The 26,804-nt window shown below is 42.4% G+C and overlaps 1 protein-coding gene across 1 annotated transcript in view; it reads right to left on the bottom strand.

Annotated features, from left to right (window-relative positions):
* sema6cb (semaphorin 6Cb) overlaps positions 1-8,567 on the bottom strand; it is a gene marked incomplete at its 5' end in the record, with an annotated part of 98,858 nt that extends 90,291 nt beyond the window's left edge. Inside the window, 2 exons of the mRNA XM_080472292.1 lie at positions 1,643-1,757; positions 8,426-8,567. Of these exons, the coding sequence (XP_080328418.1) occupies positions 1,643-1,757; positions 8,426-8,567 (257 nt within the window). The remainder of the gene's footprint in view (positions 1-1,642; positions 1,758-8,425) is intronic.
* Positions 8,568-26,804: the final 18,237 nt, after the last annotated feature.

Here is a 26,804-nt window from a genome sequence, read left to right as displayed (position 1 = left end):
TCCTGGCTGTGGATCAAGACATGTTAGGAAGACCATGAAGAAAAGTCTGGGCATCGGCGGAACTTGGGCTCATAATTGTCCCCATTAATGGAATGAAGGAGGAATAGAAAAAGAACCGCAATGATACGATTAAACTGCATAATGAAAATATGATCGGCGGAGTCTTTGTGCAGCCGTGCAGATGATCAGATTTGCAGGAGCTCTTACATATGTGGGCAACACGGAGCAAATGTAGTGAAAGTCAAGTCAATGACCGAACGGCTTCTCGCTCGAGTTCAAAGGTCGACATCAAAAGGCTCATTCAAATCTAAGCCCTACATTTATAAATCACTGGTATTTAATACTTTTTAAGCTGTTCAGACTAAAACATAAACCCAGCATTTAGGTAAAAAGTATTAGCTACACCAGACTAAAGGTTTAATCATGGGGAACGGATTGTAATATTTGAAAATTAAGTGACGCCACCCTTGAGTGTTGTTGACTTTTTCTAAGTACTGACATGATAAAATCAGTACAAATAAAAACAAATATAAGCCGTTATAGTTGCTAGAATGAGCCAAAATGACTGTCCAGTCATTTAATTTTATCTGCTGTTTCATTTCATCACTTTGTTTGAACTTATTTCTTTATTTCGTTTAAAGCACTGTGAATTCCCTCGTGTCTTCATGCTGCTAGATAAATACATTTGCCTTATTCACAACTAAATACTTGTATCCTGTAAAATAATGGATTATTTGCAAAAAAAAGTGATTGACACCACTGGTCCAGCTGAGCAACACACTTGAGCCTTTATCTGCTGTAAACATTGTTAACAATTATATTATCGTCTGCAGTTTATTTGTTTATTTATCATGGTAACAAAACTATTTAGTGTATTCTTATATGGAGTCCTTATTGTCTACATTATTTTTTCCAATAAGGAGCTGCTGATGTCTGAATTTATCCCTGCAAGGATGAAAAAAGTTAAATAGTTGTAAACTTTAAAGAAAATAATGAAGTTAGCATGCGTTTCACTGCATTTTGCACCAGAAGGTTACATTAAAATTTGCTTTATTTTGAGACTGTAGGAATTTTCCAAGGTAATTATTTGTATTTGTAGAAACATTTTCATGAAGTACACTCTGCTCAACAACAAAGAAAAACTATAAAGTTTAAATTTAAAGGTTATTATGGATCTATTTTACTGGTCCGGCCCACTCAAAGTAAAACCGGGCTGTTTGTGGCCCCTGAACTAAAATGAATAGTCGGAGTTACGTGATGCACCTGAACACATCACCCATGCATTGGTGGCATGAAGCTCATGAAAAATCCATAAATTAATCACGTCATTGTTTAAGCCTCAGGGTTCAAAGCGTGTGAAAAAAGTAGCGGCTTATAGTCTATGTACGGCTTGTAGAAAAAATAAATGGACGCTTTGAAAAAAAGCTTTAAAAAAGGAAACAAAAGAGTTGGAAGTAACACTGAATTAAACTTAATTCTGCTTTTCGTCCAGAATTTGCTTTTTAGTCTTCATGAATCAGCAGTGAACAGAGCTGGACAGGTGTAAAATATGAAGTATATAAACATCTATCCATATGAATATATAATATGCACCCGATCGTTCAGGGATGTTCAATGAGCATGACCATGAGTGTTGACTGACCGGGCAGCGATGTAGAGCATGTGGTTGATCCTCAGCATCCTCTGGAAGTCCAGGCCCAGGCGGACGGTGTCATTGTCCGACATGAGTCCCTGGAAGCTGGGGTAGATGTAGGAGGCTGCATGGGAGGGGAAAAAAACAAACAAACAAACCCTTTGAACACTCGGAAGTCCACAAACCAAGAGGCAAACATGTGACTTCTCTTTGAGGTTTTATTAAAACATTAAGAGAAAAAGTCAAAGCTCAAGTTTGGCAACTTATAGAATCATAAGAATTTAAATTCAAAATAAAATGTCATGTGTCACTGCTCTGCCCAAACATCCAGTTTCACATTCAAAAAGAGGCACAGGGACAACAGCAAGTAAACATTTATCCACAGTAATTTTCACAGTTTAACAAACACCAACTGAAGGTTACAGTTTGGCCTATTGTGCTAAAAACCCGGAGCATACATTGTATGCTAATGTGCACTTGTGGAGGTGGAAGGAAGAAGAAGAAGAAGGCAAAAAAAAAAAAGCAACCCAAGTTGCAAATTAGGCAGCGGTGTCACAGGAGTCAATCTGATTTAAATAAATGGCTCCTGGTAAGCATTTCTGAGCAGACACGTCTGCGAAATGAGCCGAGCGAGGACACGGAAACAAATCAAACGGCGCTCTGTGGAAAGTCTGTCTCTGTCTGGTCAACCTACATTTAAAAAGCATCATCTGCCTCAGAGGTCACACAAATTCAACTCGGATTCTATTTAAATATCCCCACCTGGCAAAAACGCCCTGAAAGTCCTCCAATATGAGCAAATGAGAAAGTGTCCACCGCCCGCTCATGCATACACAAACGTGTGTGCATGGTGGCAGAAGAAAACTGTGAGATAAGATGAACTGAGGGAAGAAGTGATATAATATAAAATCAGTGTTGCACTATGGCTGATTCCTCCTTTCTCCTCCGCTGCATCTTAATTTCATCTTCCCTTTGATTACTCAAACAGCCGGATACCTCGCCGCTCTTCATTTGAACAATGGAGGATGGTCTCCAATGCTTAAAATAACAAAACGACAGCCAGTCAGGAGACGGCCCAGCCTGGCAAAAAAGATGGATGAAAAGAGAAAGAGAAAGCTTGCTCCAGGCAAAAGTGAAATTATCCTTCCTCGCCACCGACACCAGGCTGTCTTCCACATCACAGAGACTTCCCCCCGCCGTTTCCTCCCTCACACCAGGCAAAGCCTCAGCTCAAGGCCATGGTGCTTTGGGTCTGTAAAGTACTGTATTAAGTGCCCTCCAGCCTCCCACCTGACCCGGGCTGCTGCTGAATTAGCAATCCCCGCTAGAAATACACCACAATCTGAAATTAGTCCCTCTACAGGGAGCCGCACGCTCCCTTAACCACTCGTCTCGAATCGACTGTTTAAAGATTTAAAGGCCTAATGTCTGGCTGAGTGCTGGTCCTCACTGTTCGTCCCGGTGAAGAGACTCTCACTGGCTCGGCGGCCCCCCCCCCCCGGCATTTCTAATTACTCTTCAGCACTTTCACATCCTGTAAAGTTCAGGGACGGCTGGGCGGCTGCTCGGTTCAGATTCTAGGTTCAGGTGATGCTGTGAAGGGCGATACTGAAGGAACGGTCAGCTCTGCAACCTGCAAAACTGATATTCACTTTTTAAATAAGGATGCACCGATACCACTTTTTAAAGGAGTGTAAATATGAGTGTGAACCTTTACCGATACCGAGTGCCAATATGAGTAATAATTGAATGCCATAAAGCTTAATCTATATCTCTACACGTTGTCATGAACAACCTTACAGCCGACGGTACGCATAGCACAGCGTCTATCTACGCATTGTCTGACGCGCGTTGCAGACTTTACACCAAGTGACCGAGCATCGCTGTTATTACGTCAATCTTTAATCATTATTAGCATGTAGCATTGCTGGCATGTGAGTCACGAAACTCTTTAGCATGTAGCATGTAGCACAGCTCGAAGTAAAAGCTTCCTGGATCGACTGAGCTGTTAAACTACCGAGTGACATTGTTCCAACTCTGCTGGTGACTAAGGTACTGATGTTGTGCGAACTATAGTTTTCCTCCTCTTCATATTTATGCAGAACATAATTTACAGTCCGTCTTATTTTTGTCAAAACCGCGGACGTCACTCGTGCTTCTCTTGCGTCCTGTGGGCAACGTTGCTGATGCATGTCAGGAAACTCTCTCAAGTACTCCAAGTAGTATCGGACCAAATACTGTTATTGTAATCAGTGCATCCGTACTTTTTAAAGTTTAAAAAAAATTTTTTTTTAAACTTGCACTGTGTCTAAAAGCTTTCCAGTGAACTGGCAGAAAGAAATCTCCAAACAACAAAGCAGCGATCAGCAAAAACGAGCCCCGAACATCTGAGCTTAATATTTCCTCCAATGCATTTAATGAAAACGATCCCCACAGGGCAGAAATTTCCACATCTTTAAAAACCCAACGTCATCATCTAGTGAGCCGTGGAACAATGCTCCGGCATCGCGGAGGCTGGAAAACTCAATTCCTGGATGGCTTTTCATCTTCTGACTTAATGCTTGAAGAGAGAAGCGTCGACATCAATGCAGCCCTGAAGGCACGATGCAGCACGATGCAGCACGATGCAGGACCTCGTTTCTGCACTTTGTTATAGTCACTTGTGCAATTTCCACAAAACTGGGTTAAAGAGCTAAATGACGATGATGTTTATTTTTATTTTTAGCCGCCTTTCGAGGCTCCCGAGGTCGAGAACAAACATACAAACAACAATGGAGGCTGTAATCATGCCTGGTAGACTAACATGCAGCCTGGGGACTCTGCCACCTTTTGCCGTGGAAAAATGACTGATGTTTTCCATAAAAGTATATTCTCTTTCTAATTCATTTACAGGGAAAGACACACTTTTATTAAGAGCAGCAGGTGAGAGTGAAATACCGACGACATGAGAACTTAAAAGCTTTTACCAAGTTTAGCTGGAGGAGAAATACAGTGTTGAAGTTTAAGTTTAAATTAAATGAAATACGAGTTTGAGGCTACGGAGAATCCATTTTTGATCACATATCAATATTTTGAGGCCATGACGTGTTAAGTTGTGGCCATGAAGTATGAGTTTGTGGGCACAACTTAAAGTTATATTTCAGATGTCATGTCTGGGTTTCCATCAAGTGATGTCATTTTGAATGAAAAGACACATTGCAATAATAATACTTAGATACTTAGATACTTAGATGATGTAGAATTAAGGCCCCTGTATACTCCCTTTTGAACCCATAAGAACAAGAAGAAAATTCGGCAGTGACGTCAGCCAGCAGCAGAAAAAAAAAGCTTTTTCGGCAGGACTGTTCATAGTCCGATAAGAAGCTGCCGAACTCGCAGGCCACGCCCCCTCGCAGCAGGCACAAGTCTGTGAAGCGGCGTTTAAACTTTTCAACAGCACAGTTTATTTCTGGCCTCCACTGCTTTCAGAAATACATTTCTCTGAACTTTTTCAATTATAAAAAAGTTTTTGTCCGAGCGCCATGTTAGTCCAGTTTTAACTACAGGAGCTGACAGCTGTTCGTGATGCGTTCAGGTGCATCACGTCAGCCTACACTCCGACATTTTAACGAGCTGCGGCGCTCGTACAGTAGCGCTGTTACAAGCTAAATATGATTAAAATATGATCGATAGTCATGAGCGAACTAGAACACGCATGCGCAGCACACGGCAGTGCAGAAGTTTCGGCAGTGCGGCTCCTACACAGTTCGGCCAGGACGGTTGGCACAGCCCACACAAATTTGTTCGGCCAGAAGGAGCTGGCCGAAGGAAATGACGTCATTTTGTTCGACAGGACCCCGCACTGCCGAACTTTCGTCTTGTTCTTATGGAGTATGAAGAGGCCTTTAGTTGTAATGCAATTTTTTATTCCTCTGGTCTGGATCCTAAAAGTAAAAGTAAAATGAGCTCGATGGACCCGCTGTAAAAGCTGCATCTAAATAATGTTCTTCAATAGAGAAATAATGCTTTCTGGATAAAATACTTATCATGAGACGGTTTCCAAAGAGAAGATCCCAGTTCGATTGTATGAAATCTGCATGTTCTGCTTGAATTTTCTATAGATGTAGAAGCTTCGTGTCAGGTTAGTTATTGACTATAAATTCCGTGCTAGATCTGTAACGATAATAATTCCGAGATGTACCCTGTAATTCACCCAGGCGATAGAATAAACTGCAGAAGATAGATAGATGAATGAATGAATGAATGTGTGGATTCAACACACGTCCTGGTGGGATTACGCCATCGTCCTACACAGCGTCACATAAACGGACCACAACGAGGCGACGGCGACTTGCAAGGTAAAAAGATCAACTCATTCCACGAGGGTCCAAGCTAACCAAGTAGTGCGATTCATAATGGATGCCTCACGTAGTTTGTGTGGTGCCTGGTGGCTCGCTGTCACCTGCTGGAACCGGAGGTGACAGATTGCTCTCATTACACGTGGGACGGAGCTCCACATATAGCACTATTAGCGCGGCTATTTCTGCTAATGGTTGCGTTGCTCTCTTCCAGATAGATCAATTACAGTGTGTGGGCCGTGGTCTCAGCCACCTCTTAAATCAATTATGGGCCATTACATTTAGCAGCCGAGGCCTCCTCAGCAGACACCCCCCCTACCCCAGCCACTGGGTGTCCGTCGATGGGTCCCGAGGGTGGTCGCATGAAGCAACGTCTTGAGTGCGTCGCAGATGTCGGCAAGTCCGCTTGTTCAGAATCGCATCGGAGCTGCCGACGCTCTTAAGACTCATTTTAATGCGCTGCGAGGAACACGTGGGGCTCGGTAACAGCTCAGGATGAGCTTCCACCAACTGTCTCTCAAACTAGACTCTGATAATTGTGGTGTTTGGCTGCGAGAATGATTTGAAAGAAGAGACTTAATGAGCACGAAAAGTGTTATGAGCATTATTTTGGACGTGCGGTGGTTATAATCAAACGCATTGTGTCACAGAGTGAGGTTTAACAAATGTCTTAGAGAGGAATATAATACCATTAATCGACCATCTGGACTATCTCTTTCAAGTAGACTTGCATAGTTTTTCGAGGGACGAGGTACGTTCTGTCAACCACCTCCAATAAGTTCCCGGGTCCAGACTTACTGGAATAATGGATGAGAAAATATTGAAACTTCAGCACAGTACAATATGTCAGAAACTGTTTAATACTTGTAGCAGATCCAAACCAAAGAAATACTATGAAGTATTTTTTTTTATTTTTTGGTGCCGTTTAGTTCTGGTTGATCATCAGAATCAGCAGACATGAAGTCCAGGATGTCGTTAAAGTGACACGTTCTTCAATCATCAGACACTTTTTTTTCCCCATAGCTGTCTGCTTGCAGGATTAATTCTGAAATATCAAACTCTAGTGACAGCTTGGAGTTTGACTGGCAGCTGCCAAAACAAACAAAAATAAACCCAGAGTTAGTTTGGACCAACACAAACTGTTCGGGAGAGTTCAGGCTGAAGGTCCAGTCCAGGAGGGGAACATTCATTTTCTTGAGGGGGTCACATTAAAAAACTACAAATATACTAATATGTAGTTAAAGAGTAGTGTTGTTTTCTCATGCATTTCTTTTACATCTTGAGATTGGTAATTGCATTTAAATTGTAATCCTCAAACTAAGCCATCCATTTTAGTTATTAAGTATTTTAGGATCCAATCTTTGTGGGAGTACACTGACATTCATATGGACCAAGTTGGATTGTTATAACAGTGGCTGTCAAAATAAAACTAGTAAGTCCCAGGAGAATATGGACTGGGAGTCGTGACACTCTGGAGGAAATATTGTTCTTTTTGTCTGTCTACTGAGCATGTGCAGAACAACTATTTACTACGGCTGTGGTGTGTATACTAAGCAGCAGTGCTTCAGTGATTTTTCCCCGTTTACTGGGAACCAGAATGTTTTTGAAAAGTTCCACCCTGGAAGTCGTTTTCAAAAAGTTGTGTTTTCAGTGACTCCGGTAACCGTTGCAGTGTAAATGGCCCCCCAAAACCCGACTAAAGTTTTGCGTTTTCACTTGAAACGTGGCTTTAGTCAGTAAAGACCCTCTTAAGAACTGTTTGATTTTAAAGGCCCATTCAGAATACATAGTTTGCTCTTTATTGCCCTGGACTGTAAAACTTAACCTGTGACCTGAAACACTGAGGGTAAATTGTCTCCGTTTGTTGTTTTTCCTCACACAGAGGTGTAGTTGGCAGTTGTAGTTGTAACTATAAATGGGTTACCAGTATAATTTGAAAGGAAAAGAGCGTCTGTGTGGTGTAGTGTTCTGCTAAATGTGCAAAAATATGATTGATTAATTATTTCTTCCATCAAAAACTGACAAAAAAGTGATGCAAGGAAATACAAAATAGTTCACATGACTTATGATCAAGGTTTTGCAAGGTGAAGTAGCAGTCACTGGAAATGTGTACAAAATACATCGCTTATCCCAGTACAATGGATCTCTGCCTTGACTGAGCCTCACCTCAGTCTGAATTACAGAAAATGTACTTGTTAAAAAGGCTCTTTTACAATAGATAATGTCAAAAATGAGCTTTTCCATTTATCGGCACGAGTGATTCTGAAGTCAAATCCCATTGAACTCCACGAATGAAAAGAAGAAGAAGAAAAACTCCATACAAGCAACAAACATTGGACTTAAACGCTTCCCCTCCAACTCGGCAGTGATGATATATAATTTTTCGGTGACCCTCGATCCATTTTTACATGCAGTAATGGATTGCCATGGCAACACAACAGATCTTTGAACTCACACTCTCGGCCCACGATGCCGATTGGCTCCAGGTCTTGGGGGAACGGCGTGGCTCCCGAGGACGGCCGAGGTAAGAGGGCGAGTAAGGCGAGGGCCAGGAGGGCTGGCAGGACGGGTGGAGGCGAGCCGGCCGTCGGCCTCATGTTGGCAGGAGATGAGACCTCACCAGAAACACATGGCCCACAGCAAACTCATCCAACCCGACCTGAAAGGAAAAGATACCAGTGTGAGGAGGAGCCGTCCCTCAGAGACGTCACAGGTTTTCATGTCCAACACATTTCCGTCCCTCTCTCTCACCGCGGGACCTTCGGATGCAACAAAATCTGCTTCGGTTTTAAAAAACCGGCGACTGAAAAAACAGGAAAAACGAGAGTGCGAAACTGAAAACAGGAGTCAGAAATAAATCCATTTGATCACATATTATATGTATATAGTGCGTTTTCAGCATTCAGAACAATTTGGGGGTTGGCCGTTTGGCCCACAGACACTTCGACACCCTGACGAGGTAACACGGCGGAGCGAGTCCTCAACCTTGGAGCTACTTTTAGCTTTTAATGCACCAAATATTTGGAAGGAGCTCCCAGAGGACGGATCAGACTCAGATTCTCTCTTAAACAAGGTTGAAGACCTTTCCGCTGCTGCTTTTTATTGAAGCAATTATTCATTTTATGCTGTAAGACTTCCACTTAATTTACTATTAAGCTCTGACTTTCAGCCAGTTTTTTTTTATTTTTATTTTTTATTATTTACCTTTCCCAGTGCTCATTCTCTTGCCTCTCATGGTGCATTTGGTGCAGTGATCTTGATGCGAAGCTCTTTAAATTACCTTGCTGACTATAAAGTTGCAGCCACATAGAAACAACACCAGGAGCTAGATTTTCCTCACGTTGTGACTGATACATACATGTTTTATTTTGTTTTATTTGCTGGGATTAATTGCAAAAGCCTCCTAAGTTAACAATGACAGCTGCGATGCTTGGAAGGTGGCAGTTAAACTTCTGATTAGCATGCAATGCATCATGTCAATGCGGCGATGTGATCGAGTGTCGAGAGGAGAAAGTCGAGGCGGAGGAGGAGGAGGGCCGCCGCCCGTCGGGGCTCCGACCGGCCACGGGAGACCGGCCTCATCCACGACCGCCCACAGACGTCTTTCACAGGTGACGAGGTATAATTAAAACTTTGTAAAGCAACACCTTGTCCCCCTCCGCTATGACACCGGGTCCTGATCAAAGTTTTTAATTAGTTTCCACATCTCTACATTTAAATATCATTTAAAAAAAAAAAAAAAAGAAAAAAGAACAACTTAATGGAGTCTCATGATTTAATAAATGTCTGAGTGTGTTTCTCCTCGTGGTTCAGCCGAGACATTAATCAAGGTTTAAGAAATCTGAGGACACGGACACAGAGTCTCTAACCTCCTGGTCTCAGCAGACGGATCCTGAGATGAACAACTTCTAGTGACAAGCGACACGATTTGAGCTTTTAGAGTCGCCTGTAAGCGGCAGCAGCAACAGCAGCAGCAGCAGCAGCAGCAGCAGCGGCGGCAGCAGCGGCAGCGTTGCACAGAGGCATCAGAGCTCAGTGCCAAAGGGATTATCTGGTTTAAATGGACACTTAATGGAAGACACAGGTCACGGACAAACGACTGGAGAGCCCACAAAGTTTTTTTACAGACGTGCTAAAATTTCATTCAGCATGTTGTGCAAGAAAAAAATAACTCGATTTCATTAACTATATATACTGTATGTATACATGTTTTTCCGTTTTCGTCTGAGGAAAGACTAGTTTTAACCGGACAACATTTTGAAAACTACGGCTGTTTCCACAGAAACGACAGAGACACTGAACACGATGTTTGAATGGTGGGCCACTAGTGGGTGCTGTTGTTTGTTTTTGTGATGAAACCACACACACGTACGCACAAAAAAACTATACGATATAAACATTAACAATGGGAGAACACGGACATTCGAGTGGGAGTCACATTGTTCTTATTGTCCATCTACTGAGCATGTGCAGAAGAACTAGTTAATATGGCCGTGGCGCTCACGTGCAGGAGCACCATGTCACCGGTTTGTTTTCTCCGGTTTCCATGGAAACAAGAGTGGGCGCAGAAGAAAGGGCATCTTTCACATAAAACAGACATCGTAACAATATATGGAAATGTGTTTGACTTTTTAGCACCAGTATTGTTGATTTTGACTAAAAGAATAATAGAAAATAAATAGATTTACTGTTCTTGTATAAAAGTGTATGATGAGGTTTTTTTCTTCATTGTTTTGAAAAATTTCTATTGCTCACTTTTCACTTTCGCTGCAAAAACATCTAGAAAGTGAAAGCACAGGACCCCGGTTTTCTACATTTAAGTGCGTTCAGTCAAGGTTTCCATGTATTTATAGCGAGGCCATTATGTTTCGCTGCTTTTGTTGCTCTGAACACCTGATGCCAAACACACAGATGTACACACAGTATGTTCCTTGGAAAAGAGTTGGCTGGAGGAGAGGAAGTGAGTCACACTCTGAGCTACTATCAGACATAAATAGGAATTCATTTTGCATAATTGCAGGAACAATTCGGCGCCGAACAAAGGAATGCCGGCGCTGAAATCAAACTTCATCAGCGGAAAAAGTAAAAGTGAGATGTTATATTACCACTGGTGGTGTCTTGACAAAGGGCTCAAAGGAACGCAGAGGAAAACAAACCAAAAGAAACAACGGCGATGACAGCTCGTCATGCCAAGCTGCTGTAACTTCGTCTACCTGCGTGAATTCAAACCACATATCATGATTTTCTAGAAACTCTGACAGAGGAGCTCTGAGAATAGATCCGCCTGAAAAAAAGTTGGGCTGGAAGTTGCAGCCTGTGTGAGGATAATTAACAGGCCCAGACATTGTGCGCAGGACCGAGAGTCTGCATGCAATGTTAATTTCCACATCTGTTTGATATTTGAGGAACGACAGTAACAGATGGATGGAAGAGGGATTTGTCCAAACCTACTTCAAACTGCGATGACCTGCACTCCCCGCCCGCCACTTTATTAAGGGCAACATATCCTCCACGGGGGCGCTCACCCCCCCCCCCAGGCTTGGCAGCGAGACTCGGACCGCATGGTTTTAAGTGGGAGCAGAAAATTAAGTCAACAGAGACATGAACTGCCATCAATATTGATAATAGCCTGCTTCATTTACATGCAGGGGAAAAAGGCTGCATTTAGCAATGAGGTCAAGCGATGATCACAACGACATAAATCGCCCAAAATAGGAAAAGTGCCTGCATGTGTTTACTTTGCAAATTGCAACAGCTTGTGCCGCCCGCCTCGGGCTGCATACGCGGATAATACACCTGATGAATAAGCTTCATATGGCAGGTTTCACATTTCTTCTTCCTGCCAAGAAGAGCTCAGCCATTAAAACAAGCGGAATACTGTCCACTGGGAGTTTTACATCATTTATTGTCACAAGATACACAGTTTATATTTTTCCAACTCTGTGTTTTGATAGTTATATAACATTTTTATTTGAGATCCACACAATCATGTTGTAGCCGTTTGTGTTTTGTTATTTAGAAGCAGAGGCTTTGACAAGCGTTTGATAGGCTTATCGTCAATAATAATCATAACAGTAGTATAACTGGCATTATTTGTAGTAGGTGCAGTACAAATCAATGGGATGAACTGATAAACAATGGTAACAACAATAACCTAAAAAATGATGATATGAGTGATGATCACAATAATAATGAATTTATCTCATTTCTATTTATTTTACGATATCTTCTATGACAACACAATTACTAGTAATTCTAAGAGCAGTAGTTTTCTTACCAAATACAAATAAATGAGGTCAATTTCTTCTTTCCCTTAATATGTGCAAGTGTAGTAGTAGTTTTGCTACAAAACTCAAATGGATCAATTTATTATCCACATTGTTTTAACTGAATAAGTAGCACTATTGCTGCAAAAAAGAATTTACCTTAAATCATCATTCTTATGAGTATCATTCAATGATGATGATGATAATAATAATAACAATGATATTAACAATGATAATAATGACAACAACGATAATGATAATAATAATATTACATAACTACAAAACTCAATACTATCAATTTATCATCTACTTATTTCTATAATAGCATAAGTAGCACTTTTGCTACAAAATACAAAGAAATTATATAACTTCATGATTATTATTAATTAGAGTTTCACTCATTGTTATTATCATTATATTATTACCATCATCATCATCATCATTATCATTATCATGGTTCCTGTTGTGATTGTGGTATTAATCACTTTATTTAAAAAAAAGTACATATATATATATATATATATATATATAAAGAGCTTGAGTTGAAGCATTGCTACAAATTATAAATGAATCAGTTCTACAAAGCAGTTCTCTCGACGCAAAACAAAAAGAACAAACAAAAAAGATCTGCATAACCAATTTGCTCCTGTTATAAGACGCACACACAACCACCTGCAAACACAAGCAGCACATCCAGGAAAGAGTCATGACGGAGGAAGGAGGGGAGGAAGGAAGGGATTATTTATTGACAACCTACTTAGCAAAAAGGAAAGCAGCCAGCAGCGTGCAGTGATGAAGATGATGATGATGATGATGATGATACAAAACAAGTCAACCACAGGGTGTACTCCCGCTCACACACTGAAACTCGAGCTAACACTCCTACTACAAGTACTACTTCATCATCCTGCAGAGGTGCTGGAGACGTTTCACAAGCTTTATCACTTTCGAGATTTCACTTAACAGATGAGGAACTACGTGATGACAAGCCGAACGACGGAGGGGTTTGCCTCGAGGCGAAATCAACCTCGCCATTAAAAAAAAAATCCCAAAACAACAACACTGGGACGGCGGCCTCAAAAAACATTACGCAAACACCTGAATTGACAAACGCATGCATCATCACTGACACTGTAAAAACAACAACAGTCTCCAACGGCTGTTAGCAGTTGTCAAACCAGTTCGGCTGAACTGTGACACATCTGTGTCATTTTTCCACAGGAGGGGCGGGAGGCGGCTCAGTAAGAATAGAGACGTCATGTGCTTTAAAAAAATTAAAAAACATGAATGAGCCGTCAGCTCAAGACAAACGTCACATCGGGATTAGAGCCTTCAACTTCGGAATAAAGCTGTTTGTATAATTATTACAGCGGATGAGGGCAATGAAAGAAATAAGAAGTGGTGTAACGGATGAAACCAACTTTCTACTATCATGGATTCTGTTTAACAGAAACGCAAAAGGAAGAAAAATAATCAGCTTGAACCATTTAAATTAACTTTACTAACAAATCTTCCTTGAAAAGTAATGAAGAGATCTGAGGAGATATGCAATACACTGCAATACAAGAAAACGAGGACAAACTATAACTTCAACGGGGCTCTAGATTCTAGAAAGTTTCTTATTGTGGTTTTCTTTGACAAACAGATGTCCGAGAACCGAATGCTGGAAACGTCGGGACACTAAACTGTAACCGTCTTTCACCACTTTTCACACACAATTCATGCAGCAACTCACACGCCGCTGCCAACAGCTGCCATGCAAAGTGCTCTTACAGAATTGGGGGCACGTTGGGGTTCAGTGTCAGCCAAGGACACAGTGACAGGCGTGTGTGTTCCGTATCAAAATGGCTCCTCAGTTTCGTCCTGTTCGACCTTTCATATAATCTGATGCAGCACAAACATCAGTTTGCCACTAAGCTCCGACCGCTTACCTGCTCCGTAAATATGGAAAACACAACAAGTCTTATCAGGAATCCTGGGCCTTGCTTGATGGAATCGAACAATACCAAAGCGGTTAATGACTCCCTGTGCAGTCCGAGGGGGCTGTGGATGGCCGATGAGCCGACAGCTGTCGAAGGGAAATCAGCCACTGCTCATTCCGTCGCATGTCTGCTCTCTGTGTTGTCGGGTTTGGACGGGGGTCTTGGATCATTTTGTTTTTAATGGAGTTGATGGGTTCGGCCATCTGGGAGACACTGGCACTTGGTTTCAGGGAGGCAGATTATCCGACACTGGTTTGGATCGGTTATTTGCACCATGGACTGATAAGCTGCATCCACACAGAGTTAGCGCCATTTACAGGGTCAATTTAAATGAGATTTTTTTTTTTTTTTTTTTTTTAAAGAAAGAAGAAGAGATCTTGGACTTTATTGGTTGGCCTTCATGATGCCGCAGAGTCATTTAAATTCAAGCATAAAATCCTGCAAGTAAATTTTTATGCTCCCCAGTCCCCACATGGACGTGGATAACGGTCCCTTACTTAAAATCTAAATTCCAATTTTATCCTCAATCAAGCGCGTCGCACCTGTTAACTCTCGGGACGTTTACTTTCTGCCAACACCTGCCGCGCGCAGCCAAACATCAGAGTGCGATACTGATGCAGAATCACCCATCTAATATTACCCGACCTCTCCGGTGCTTCAGTGGCAGGGGGGCTAATCCACCAGCGTTTGGACTACAGCTCACACCTCTGAGCAACTGGGGATCCCACAGTCACTTGGCAGAGGAAGTCTTCAACCACAATACTCTCTGCTAGATATTCTTGGTACACGCCGGCCGGTATAATGAGCAATCGCATCCCCGGACTCTGCGATGATTTCAAATACAATTAGCCACATTGCCCTCTGCTCTCAGCAGGCCATTACACAATATGCTTTTAGGCTGAGTGCTATAATAACACCATGAATATAGAAAATAGATGATGAGTCAAATGTAGGGGATCTTCCTGGACAGAGAAACTTGCCAGGAAAAGATTAACACAGAAACAGTTGGAGAGGAAAGAAGAAAAAGGAGAACAACAGTATAATGAGGCGGTCCTTCTCGTTAAGTACCTCCAGATAGAAATAATCACGCGGGCAGACACTAAAATATCATAGTTATGATATTCAAGTCAGTAGCAAGTCAAACAGATCCCAACACAAAAAGATAGGTGTCGAAGTGGAAACTTTTAGTGCGTTTTGTTAGTCGGTTCACACAACAACGGTGCTCAGAGCCACCGAAAACGACTTTTTGAAATCTCCCAACATTTTGAACACGGTCCGACTCCATCTCTGTGGCAACGGGGTGGAAAACGCAACTTTTCCAAAACGCCGCTACTGCGCATGGTACCTCGCTTTAGAAAATGTAAAGAAATTAGATTATGCACAGATTATGTACAGTGGCAGAACTGCTGCCAGTAACAGTGAGAGTAATTGCTGTGGTAGTTAAGGAAGTATTGGACATAGAAAACAGCAGGTATATTAAAGCAGCAATTAAAACAGCAGGATAAAAAGCAGAATGTGCAGAATGGTAATATTGCAGTGTAAAGGAAAGGAAAGGAAAAAGTATGCACATGCTCAACAGTCAGAACAATGTTTCCTCCAGAGTGTCATGACTCCCAGTCCATATTCTCCTGGGATTTGGTAGTTTCATTTTGAAAGTCACCGCAATAGCAATCCAACTTGTTCATCTGTCCATACGAATGTCCGTGTACTCCTGTTATTAATGTTTATAATGTATTGTTTTGTGCGTATGTGTGTGGGGTTTCATTAGAAAAACAATCAACAGCTCCCGCTTGTGGCCCAACATGAACACTACATTGTTTCCATGTAAACGGGCATTGTTTTCAATATGTTGCCGAAAACTTGTTCTCATGGCGAGTCAGGTTCATAATTCCACTGAATCGAAACTTAAATTGGCATGACTTACCACATACAACGGCTCCGATAGCGATGTGTGAAAGGGCATGCAAAATGTTATGAAAGTTTAGCATTTTGACAAGAAAACATTGCCTCAGATAGGCCATTTTGCAGAGTGTTTGAAACAAATAACATTGAGGATGTAAACAGAAACCAAATATCCGTGCGGCAGGACAGATAAAATCAAGACGCTGACAGAAATAGCAAAAAGAATGAAATTCCAATCACTGCAAACCAGAACAAATGAGCTTTGCAGGCTTGATCTTTTAAATAAGTTATTTTTGTAACACACAACTTCAAGTGATGTTTTTCCCCTTAAAAAAAGAAAATGATGGGACTGATTGGTTCAAGCTCTTTTGAAAACACGACCGTCACACCAAACCCCGGAGGCTGGATCACTGGCAGGAGCCACTAAGAGCTCTGAATGTCGGGGAATTCTCAAACAGTCTGTCATCAGTGATGGAGCGGCGTCATTCATACACGCCAAGCACGACTCTCCACGACTCATTTCATGAAGGACTGTTCTTCTGAATGAGCTTCATCTCATTCAACATCTCATTTCATCAGTCTTTCCCAGTCTGGGTTCCTGAGGATTACTGTGACTTGATGGTTTGAGTGAAGTAAAAAATCAAACCATTCTGAAAACTGTTGGAATATTTTTTATAATCTTTATTTATATCGTCTGTGAGTTTCATCTCTGTTGGAGTAAATTGTGCTATTCGGCTCACCGCTATACTTCTGTACGGGCCCCTTTAAACGGGGGGATATCATATAATTTCTTGAATACAAGCTGATATCAAAATAGAAATTAAAACTTTTACATGCTTTACTGCAGAATATTTATTAATTTAATAATGAATGCATCCACACATTTAGAGATATGGATTTTTAGAAATATAAAGATTGAGACCCCGAACTGCCCAATAATTGTACTAAAACCAATAATACTCAAGATTATATATTCAATTCTGAATAAATGTTTTTTACAAAACATCAGACGAGGTATATGCTGGACGTGAAAATGTAAAAAGTATTTTCTTTTCCCTCAATCTTCTCATTGCTATATTCATGTTGTCTCTTAAGGGCATCAACGTATACATCAACGGCTTGGGACCTGCGGTGCTCCAAGATACTTTAGTGTCCATTAGTGTATCTGTGCCACCCTTAATACCTCCATTAACCTGCTCCAACAGCAGATAATCTCCTGTGTAAACATCTTCCTGCAGGCACGGAGCATTCAAGCACATATAAACACTAAATATATCATTTTCTGATAAAATAAAGGAAACATGAAAGCAGCGTTATTTGTGGTGAGCAGTCGTATCCCACAGCTAAAAGTACTTTCTGTGTGGAGTTTGCATGTCCTTCCTGTGGATGTATGTGTTTCGTCTGTAACCTCTGGCTTCATATAGAAACGCAAAGACATTCTTCTTACGAGGGATGCACCGATACTGATACCAGTATCGGGGCCAATACTGCACTGAACACTCGGGAAAGCTTAGCGAGTATTACATTACAAGTATTGATTCTCTGTATCAGCAAGAAGCTAAAGATTAGTACTACCAGTTTTAAGCCATCATTTTCTAATTGCTGTGCTATACCAGCCCCTGCCCGATGATTTCTGGTTGTTGTCAAAGCGTTCTAATCACATGGGAATTGTAATGTGACAGGAGGAAAAACAACACATGATATGAATAGAGCGTGCAGAGACAAACGTTCCATTGTTCATAGCTCAGCCATATTGTCCCTCTCAAAAACTCCCTCTGGAAGGTTCATCAGGCCACCAGTCTCTGCAGTCTCATGACATGAATCACACAGCTCATCACCAGGCGCACCGGCTTGTTTTTCTCCCCCTGACATCCCTCTCTGGTTGGAGCGCGCTGCTCACAAACATCCACAGCTGACAGTCAAACACAACACATCACGTGACGCACAAAACTTCGTCAAGGCTCACTTAAAACCAAAAAATACTGACTGGAGTCGACTTTTCCTGTTGGTTCCTTCAACTCTACCCCTCAACCCACACAGACAGGAGAAACTTTGCTAATTAGATTTCCAATGGCTAACCACGTCGACGTCGCCACAGCAAATTGGAAATGGGATCAAGACGACTTGAGCAGTAATTGAAGGAACAAAACCCAGAGGACGTAGGAGGTGGGATAGTTTTTCAGGTAGTGTACTTTAAATCAGCCTTACGCAAGAAACAAACAAAAAATAAAATGTATCCAACTGGCCTTCAGCTCAAGAAGTTTACATGCTGATGTACCAATACAACGACGATGCAACATTCTACACAGTTTTTTCTTAAATGTCACAAAAAAACGCCTTTAGCCATTGGCCATTCGGATGTGGTGCTTGTCAAACGTATAAGCACTTGATCCAGCCAAGACATCCAGGCCGGGCAGCTGAATGCAAAGATGTCAGATAAAGGAGCTCGGGGGCTTTTGGTGTGTTTCAAAGACCCTGCGGTGGCAGAACGAGAACAGCTCCAGGGGATCGCTGTGAAAACATTTTAAAAACTCCATTAGCATCGCTGGTCGAACAGGAATGACGGCTGGCTCCTTGCATTTTTCTGAGAATAGAAAATCAATGGTCCCTGTAGTCCTTCAGTTCTAGGATTAGTATGTCGGCTGCCTGGTGTCGGCATAATGTAGTCCCGTTCTCAGTGTCCTCGCCGTGCCATGGCAGGCAAAGGGCACGGTGGCATCCGGGATGAGATGTGTCTGTCAGGGGAGGTTGGGACCCCCTTTGCCATCAATGCCACTCAGCCGGCTCCCGGGGGAACGCCGCTTTAACCTCGGTGCCCACAGAGTTCAGACAAGTGATGGCTTCTCCTGTCGCGGAGGCCATTGATTGTCACCCCGTGTCAGACGACTCCACTCTCTCCTCATCGAAGGATCCCCACAGATTAGAGCGTGGCGTATACTTGAGCTTCCATGGCAGAGCCTCAGAGAATTGATATCAAAGTAAAACTGAGCTGACAGCAAGAGACAATACAAATTCTGGAAACTGCTTCAGCTCTGATACAAGCGACACCATCATGAGTGACAACAATGAGAGATTTAAAGAGCTTTTACCAATCTGAAAAAAAATCTTGGACAACAATATATATTCTTACTGAACACCAAAACTTAAGTAGGACTTAAATATTCAGTAAGAACGGATACAGTTGGCTAAAGAAAAAATTTATACATGGTGCCTGGAGTCAGCCATGCTCTCAGGACTTCTTTCTACAGACAGAGAGTTGGCCAGACTTCACACAGAGGGATCTATGCAGGACTCAGACAGTGAGACGGTTCTCTGATCGATCTGCAAAACCACTGCAGGGAACATCCATCGTCTTCATGTCTATTTGCGATGGGTGAGAAAAAGCCCAAAGGGCTATCAGTGGAAGAAGGATCAGGCTTGCACCAGTGAAATCCTCCTCATCCGTCTGCCTCCCGTTAATTATTTACATTCATCTTCGGAGAGGCCTATAATTCCCTTCACCATTCTTTGCTTTCCGTCAGTCAGGATCTACCTTCAATCTTCTGTGGTCCTTATGGCATTTAAACAGAGCCTCACCCCAGGGTCACCTAATCAAACACATCAGTTTAAAATATGCCTGCCTCATTCGTGCCAGCCAATCTCCCACAGCTCCCCTTCTCCTCTTCATATAGAAAAGTGAACGTTAACTACCCCCTTCTCCCTTCAATCTCTCTGTCATCAATAATTCAGAATGTTATTGAGAAACACTACCTGAACCCTGTATTGACAGAAATCCAAGCACTGTCATTCCCTCAAGGGCGTCATAATTGGATACCCCCCGAGGCTACTGAGGCGAAATGCAGAGCGAGTTTAGGGGGCAGGGAACGGACCGACTGTTGTTGTTTTCTGGATTTTCTGCGTTTCCTTTTTTCCATTTCTATTTCAGGGACTGCGATCTGACCGAGAAGTCTGAGTCAGTCAACTTATCGACTCGAGGAGTTTCCTTTGGGAATGTTTAGCGGTGGGTGAGAAAGTGTTTGGAGTAGCTTAACTTTACAGAGTGCAAAAAAACAGTTTTCTGAGAGAAGGGCGGCAGAGTTATTTTAATACCTGCTGAAAAACACTTCACCTGACCATGTTTGAAAGTACTATCAAAGTCACATCTTCTCATGCCACGCATTGCCAAGCCTCATTAAAAATTAATACTGAATATAAATTAAGGACTTCAGTGAGGATGGTGTGCGCTCACAGGTGTTTCCCTGACAGTGTCTTTAAAGATAAATGTCTTCATCAGTATGCACATCATGGAAATACAATAGCCCACTTCTGAAGCTGTACATTGTTGCCTGCTCGGATACTAAACCGATGAAGAAAAACTGCTGACGTAAAGCAGAAAAGATACAAATCTGCTGTCCCAGAACACTTTACACACGATCGTGCTGCCCGAGCCTGTCAGGATTCCCACAAAACAGCTGACCCTCTGCAAGGGCGCGAAGACAGGCGCAAGCTCGCAGGGTGTGGACGACGACAGACAACAGACCAGGGGGAGGGCCAGAAAATGCTAATGAAAGACTTCAATAAAACGGAGAAAGATTGGCCAGAGGAAAGGGTTTCTTTTTGCCAAGAGTTGGGCATTCAGACCAAACTCAAAGCCAGGCCACCGCTGACAGATTGGGCTTCCAGTCAAAGCCAAGCAGGTGGTTAAAGGCTTATGTGATGTCGGTCGCTTCGCCCGCATCCCCCGGGGTGCACAGACAAACTCGCAGGAGGGGAACCTACAGTAGCAGGTCTGTCTGCACGCCTTTGATCAGATGTGGTTTGAGAGTGTGCCTACACATTCATTTGCATGTTTACTGTCCAAAGTGAAAACACTTAATGCTCTGATCCCACTGTGTATCCTTGTTTTTCTAGAGGCCGAGCTTGGCAGACCCCACGACTCCGTCGTGACTCTGCTGCCGGTGAATAGACAGAAAACACTCTGAATAAATCGCGGGCGAACAAAAAGAAAGGAAAAACCAGCAGGACTGTGCCAGGGTAGCCAAAATATCAAGAATTAGACTTTTTGTTGTACAAATGGCAAAACCCACCCCCAAAAGAGTGGGTTGGAGGCTTATCTCACTTGTGATGCTGTTATCTGTGCCACAAGCTTCGCTGCTAAAATAAAAACTGACAAACAGTGTGGCGTGTGAGGGGGCTTTTAGGCAAACATTGGCTCTGCCGGGAAAACTAAATCAGCTAACACATCAAATAAGAACGCGGAGCCGTGAAACGAGGAGCTCGGACTACAGTGGCAGATACAGGTCAAAGAGAGGGAGTTCATCTTTTTTGCATTTAAAAAATATAGATCAGTCTTTGGATGCTAAAATATTCACCATATCAAAACTGTATTCGCAGCCTGTTACTTTAATTCTTGGGATTGTTTGATCTTTGTCTGTAAAATTTAAATTGTACTTTTGAAACGTTGAAATTTTGACCAACTCTTTGGGCTTCTTACAACCAGTTAAACTTTGATCCTTTCACTTTTTCCTGAACATTTTTGACTTGGCCCTACAAAATATGTTTTAACTTTGTCACATTTGGACTTGCTTCCTGCTATCTCAACAAGTTGTGAATTCAAATCTTTGTTAAATGAACTTTTCTTGACTTGGCACCAACACAAAGCCATGCAAAACTGGTCAAACAGATAAACGGTAAAGTGCAAGACTGGTGTGTGATGGAACAGCAGAAAGAATGGTTTCAAAAATCATGTTTTTAAAGTTAATTTCCATCAGTTGTTGTAATTTGCAAAGAAATCAGTATTTTGTGTGAACTTCCTTCGCCTGTAATGCAGCATCAGATATTCTAAATCACTTGTATTGAGGTTGTTTTAAAACAACTTGGAGAACTAAGCACAGATCTTCAGTGGGTGTACTTTGGTTCAGAACCTTCCTTGTTAAACCAGCTAAACTTGATTCTATGAAAATGAGGACTCTGTGGGAGCCACACCACCATTATTCTGAAGGTAGTTCTCAAACTTTGGCAGTGAGTTTGGATTGTTTTCTTGTGTGTGTTAATATATTTGGAGCCAATCAGACATGTTCCTTACAAAGGCTCTTTCAGAGCCAAACATGTCATTTGATTGAGAAAAAGAAAAAAGACTGACATCTTTTTGTTGTAACAATGATTGTTGGTGATAAACTGCATATTGTTGGAAACCTTGTTTTATTTTTCTTTAAATTTGAGCCACACAGGAAAATGCAATGGCAGGAGGAACTGCAGAGCAAAGAGTTTTGTCACATCCTATCTACCAGTTTAGATCAGGGATCTTCAGCTCTAGACCTGAATGGATTATTTCTGAATGTTTTAGATTTTTGCCCGTTTCAATACATCTGAATCTAACAATTCTGTCATCAAGGAAATCATAATTTCCTTTGTGTGACTGAGATTTGAAATTGTACTATGTGAGGTTTACTGACGTTTATGTCATGTCTCTGCTGTGCAAAGGGTGGTGGTGTCGAGTCGTTTTCATAGCTTGCCTGGATTTCAGAGTTTTGGACATTTCGCTCTTCTCATTCGTTGGTAGTTGTAGTGGATTATATTTGGTACTACAGAAAAAGAAGTGTTTACCTTCTTATCACGTGGATTAGGCAACCGTAATAGACAGGCGCTTCAACAACTGTCATCTTATCTGGACCTCCAGGTGCTTTTCTCAGTGACTCAATACACCATCTATTGGCGCAAACTGATATTGCAAGAAAAAACGATCCCGAGTGACATGGACGACTTCACTAGAATATCACAGATTTGTCTTTGAAATGACATAATGATATTTTTTTTGTCTCATGTCTTATTTTTGAATATTTAGACCAAGATCAAAACATACAGTACCTATAAATCAATCACAAAAAGGCAAAGCCTGAGCGGCTGATTAAATGAGTTTATAGGTTCTTCATTTTGGTCATCGCTGAGGAGGCGTCTGCTGACGACCACCACTGTCGAGGACTTCATGGCGGCTTTGTGTCCATTAACTCGGTGGCGGACAAAAAGAGAGCGAGCGTTCTCTATTAACACAGAGCCTCTTTGATCTCCGTCTCCCCTGTGGTACCAATTAGTTTGCTGCACCGTTTGCATTTCAAGCTTTTCCTATTTTGAAAGACATCCTGCATGAATTATCAATCTACCGGAGCTTTTATTCTCTCTTGATAAAAAGTGAATTATGAGTGGCGTATCTCAAGAGTTCCACTCCTTTAGGAGCGCTGAAGAGATATCAGTTACAGAGTTTCCCGCGTCGATCAATGTTTCCCTCGCTTGGTGTGAAAACGTTCTTTATTTCACTGTGATGCAACGAGGGGGGCCTCCTGCTTACTTTTGTTCGTCTCGACACACACAAAAAAAAAAAAAAGAGGTCAGAGATTCAAGTGCGCAAAAGCTGATATTTCTGCCGGAGAGATAAAACACAGGGAGGCAGAGTGGTTGAGGATTGATCAAAGGAAGATAAATAGCTGTGATGATTCTTCCACTGCCTTCATCCCTTGTTAGCAGAGGCAATCACACAGCCGTCACCGAGAAGATCCATCGCTGCCACATTACCCCCAACAAGATAATAAGAAATAAGAGCGCAGAGGAACGCTAGCGCGGGAACGCTTAGCAAAAGTACATGTGGTGAATATCAGAATTTTTAGAACAGAAGCTGCTGGTCCGGCTTTTATAAATGAATGATTTTTGCAATCTGAGTGTTCGATGCTGATGAAGGGAAATATAAATCAAGGGCGAGAGTGAGGCTTCTTGGCGAGAGTGCCTCACAGAGATAATGGCATCATCATGCCTGTGTGGTTCGCAGTTCCTAGGAAGATTGAACGCTTTATCATTGTCTTTGGTACAAACATACTCTGTGCACGGAGCATGCATCCAATTACTAAACACCTTTTCTTTTTTTTACCCCCCACTCAAAGCCGACGTTCGTGTGCCAGCTTCATCACACACCAAAAGTCCTAAAAGTCGAGATGAAAAGAGACAGCAGTCTTATCGGGACGGGGCTACCTTTTCAGGCCAGTAGCCTACGGTGGCAGCTGACCTCACTTTTATTACGGCAGTCTCACACTGATGGTATCATCTAAACACATACTGAAAGCCCCAGAAGCTTTCAAGCTCAGTTTATCTCATTTTATGGCTGCAACAACGGCGTCTTCCCAGTGAGAAGTCAATGGCCATTGGCAATCATACACCAAGGAGCAGCGAGTCTCTTTTCACCTCATCACAGGCTGCAGAGTGTCATGAAACATGGGAGGAAGGTGGAAGAAGTCAGGGCATCAAACAAAGAAATGGGACATGAACAGAAAGGGAGAAATCTCAATGAGGAGGAGGAGGAGGAGGAGGAGGATTGACGGTGTCTCACTGCTCACTGGTCCGGAATCAGATAGACAATCAATTCCACCACTCAGTTTCAGCCTGGCAGGCCTCGCTTCGGCACCAAATTATCAACGGCGCTGAATTACTTTAATGATTAGTTACAATAGTCACTTGAGACAAATATACCGTGATCCATGTCACGCAGCCGTATAAAGCCGACCGAGCCCAGGCGTCACTCTTCCTGGATGGTTTCCTGCACTTTTTCCATGGGGATTAATTCAGCGCCTGGATCACACCGCTGCTTAGCTGTTTACGGCAACGCATGTGCAACCATCACGTCCCCTGTGTGCTAAATGAAGGTGCTTCTACGTGATATTAGCAGGGATTTTCCAGACTTAGCGATAGAAGACATAAAGGGCCAAAACACCACAGTGATTTCTGTAAAGATTTTTGATGCGACCAACTTGCTGCTGGACACTGAAGATGTTGTACTACATTGCAGTTCTCTCACATCAGAGAAATCCTGCCTTTCATTCATGATTCTCTGGAGTTAATTGCACAGGATTCAGCAAGAGACGACAAACACGAACCAGGAGATGAAGGCAGATCGAGTTTCCAAATGGTGGGACCGTGAACATCAGCCTTTACTTAACGTGAATTGAGTCGTGAGGTACCTGTGTCTCTCCAAACACACATCAATTTCTCCTTAACTTCAAGCTGTTTCTGCACTTTGCAGATGTCTATGGATGCACTGATACTGATGCCAATATCAGGTCTGCTTGCACAGACTACTCGTAAAAGATACCCGATGAACCGCGGTTGGTATCGGGCAACGTCATCCGTCGGCAAACTTTGGCAGCAGGTAGACAAGAGAAGATGAACGAGGTCAGTGATTTGAAGTTTACAATCTACGAGCAGTACGCAGCGTCTATCTACTGCCCGAAGTGCACCGTAGTCGCAGTAGTATACAGTATAATGTTTGAACATAGAGTATAAATTAACTTTGATGGCTTTAATCAGTACTAGTATCGGTGCTCGGTATCGGTAAGTAGCTAAAAGCTACTACTCGTTCTTGTACGCGTCCTTTAAAAGAGTGGTATCGGTCCATCCCTGCTAATATCACCAGCACTTAATCATTAAATTGGTCAAACTTGATAAGCAATACACCAATATGAGCGTACTGATGTGCACAACTACATTTACTCTTTAAATAGAGAAGAAAATCATGACTTTGTCAACCTGCAGCCGTTAACGCTAAAAGCTTCCAAAGGACGGCGTTGAAGAAATGTACTCATCTGTCGAGTTCACAGAGTTAATCACAGTTAGCTGACCCTAACAGAAACAAACCCGGAGGCCAAAATTCAGACAGAGTTGCTAATCTGGCAGATCTGATCCGATTCACTCGCCGAGGCGGCATCAATCACCGCCGTCCACCGTTGTTCTGTCACTGTGGCCCACTTCCCATCTTGGCAGAGTGTCGGCTGCTGGTGTGCCTCTATGTGTCTCAATTGTGTGTCAAAGCACGGCCTGGATCTCACTTTAGATAATGTCCTCTCCAGCACTTAAGGAGGATAAGCTCTTATCTCTGTCGAAACCCCAACAGTCATTAGAAGCAGCAGGCCCTGCTTAGAAGTTTATCTAATTAGGACTCAAATCATCCCTCCTCCTTTCTGACATGAAAATCAATGCAATGGATTCACATGATTTTACGAGCATAATATTAAGGTTGTCACTTCTGGTTTTGACATGAGGAAATACTTGAGCTCCTACAACGAGTTCCGGGTGGCAACAAAAGATGAAAGAAAATAGCATTAAAGAAATGTGTTTTTCCAAAAATGGTCAGGTTATAGGAGGAAAAAAAAAATCAGTACAGATGCGAACGCTTTAAAAACTCTTGCTACATCGACAGGCACGTTGTGCAAAAGCTCCATGTCACCCTACAAATGCATAAACAACACTTGATGGTGGGAGATCAAAGCGGTGCGTTGTAGTATTCATCTGTCACCCCCCTCCTCCCTCACACACACACACACACCAATCCTCACTCCGAGTGCTCCACTCATCAGCACTTTAGGTTTGTAGAGACGTGAACATAACAGGCACAAAGAGAATGAAAGAAGCTGGGAATAGACGGATTCTCACTGGGAGGCTGAGGAGAAAAAAAAGATGGACAGAAAGACTTAAAACACAAGAAAGAAAAAAAGAAAACCCACAAAGGCCCGATTCTGTTTTTCCCACCTCCTTCTTGTCTCACTTCATCCGTCCAGCAGGTCCAACCCAGCAGTTACAATAATAGGAAAGCAGGGGGACAAACAGGGCCATCCATAAGGGGCGAGATAGTGGCGTGAGCACGCTGTTGAGGCTGGGTGGTGCTGTC

The sequence above is a fragment of the Lipophrys pholis genome, assembly GCF_963383615.2.
Source record: "Lipophrys pholis genome assembly, chromosome: 9".
Classification (NCBI taxonomy): Eukaryota; Metazoa; Chordata; class Actinopteri; order Blenniiformes; family Blenniidae; genus Lipophrys; species Lipophrys pholis.
Note: the sequence above shows the minus strand (reverse complement) of the source record. Positions and strands in the feature narration are given on the sequence as shown.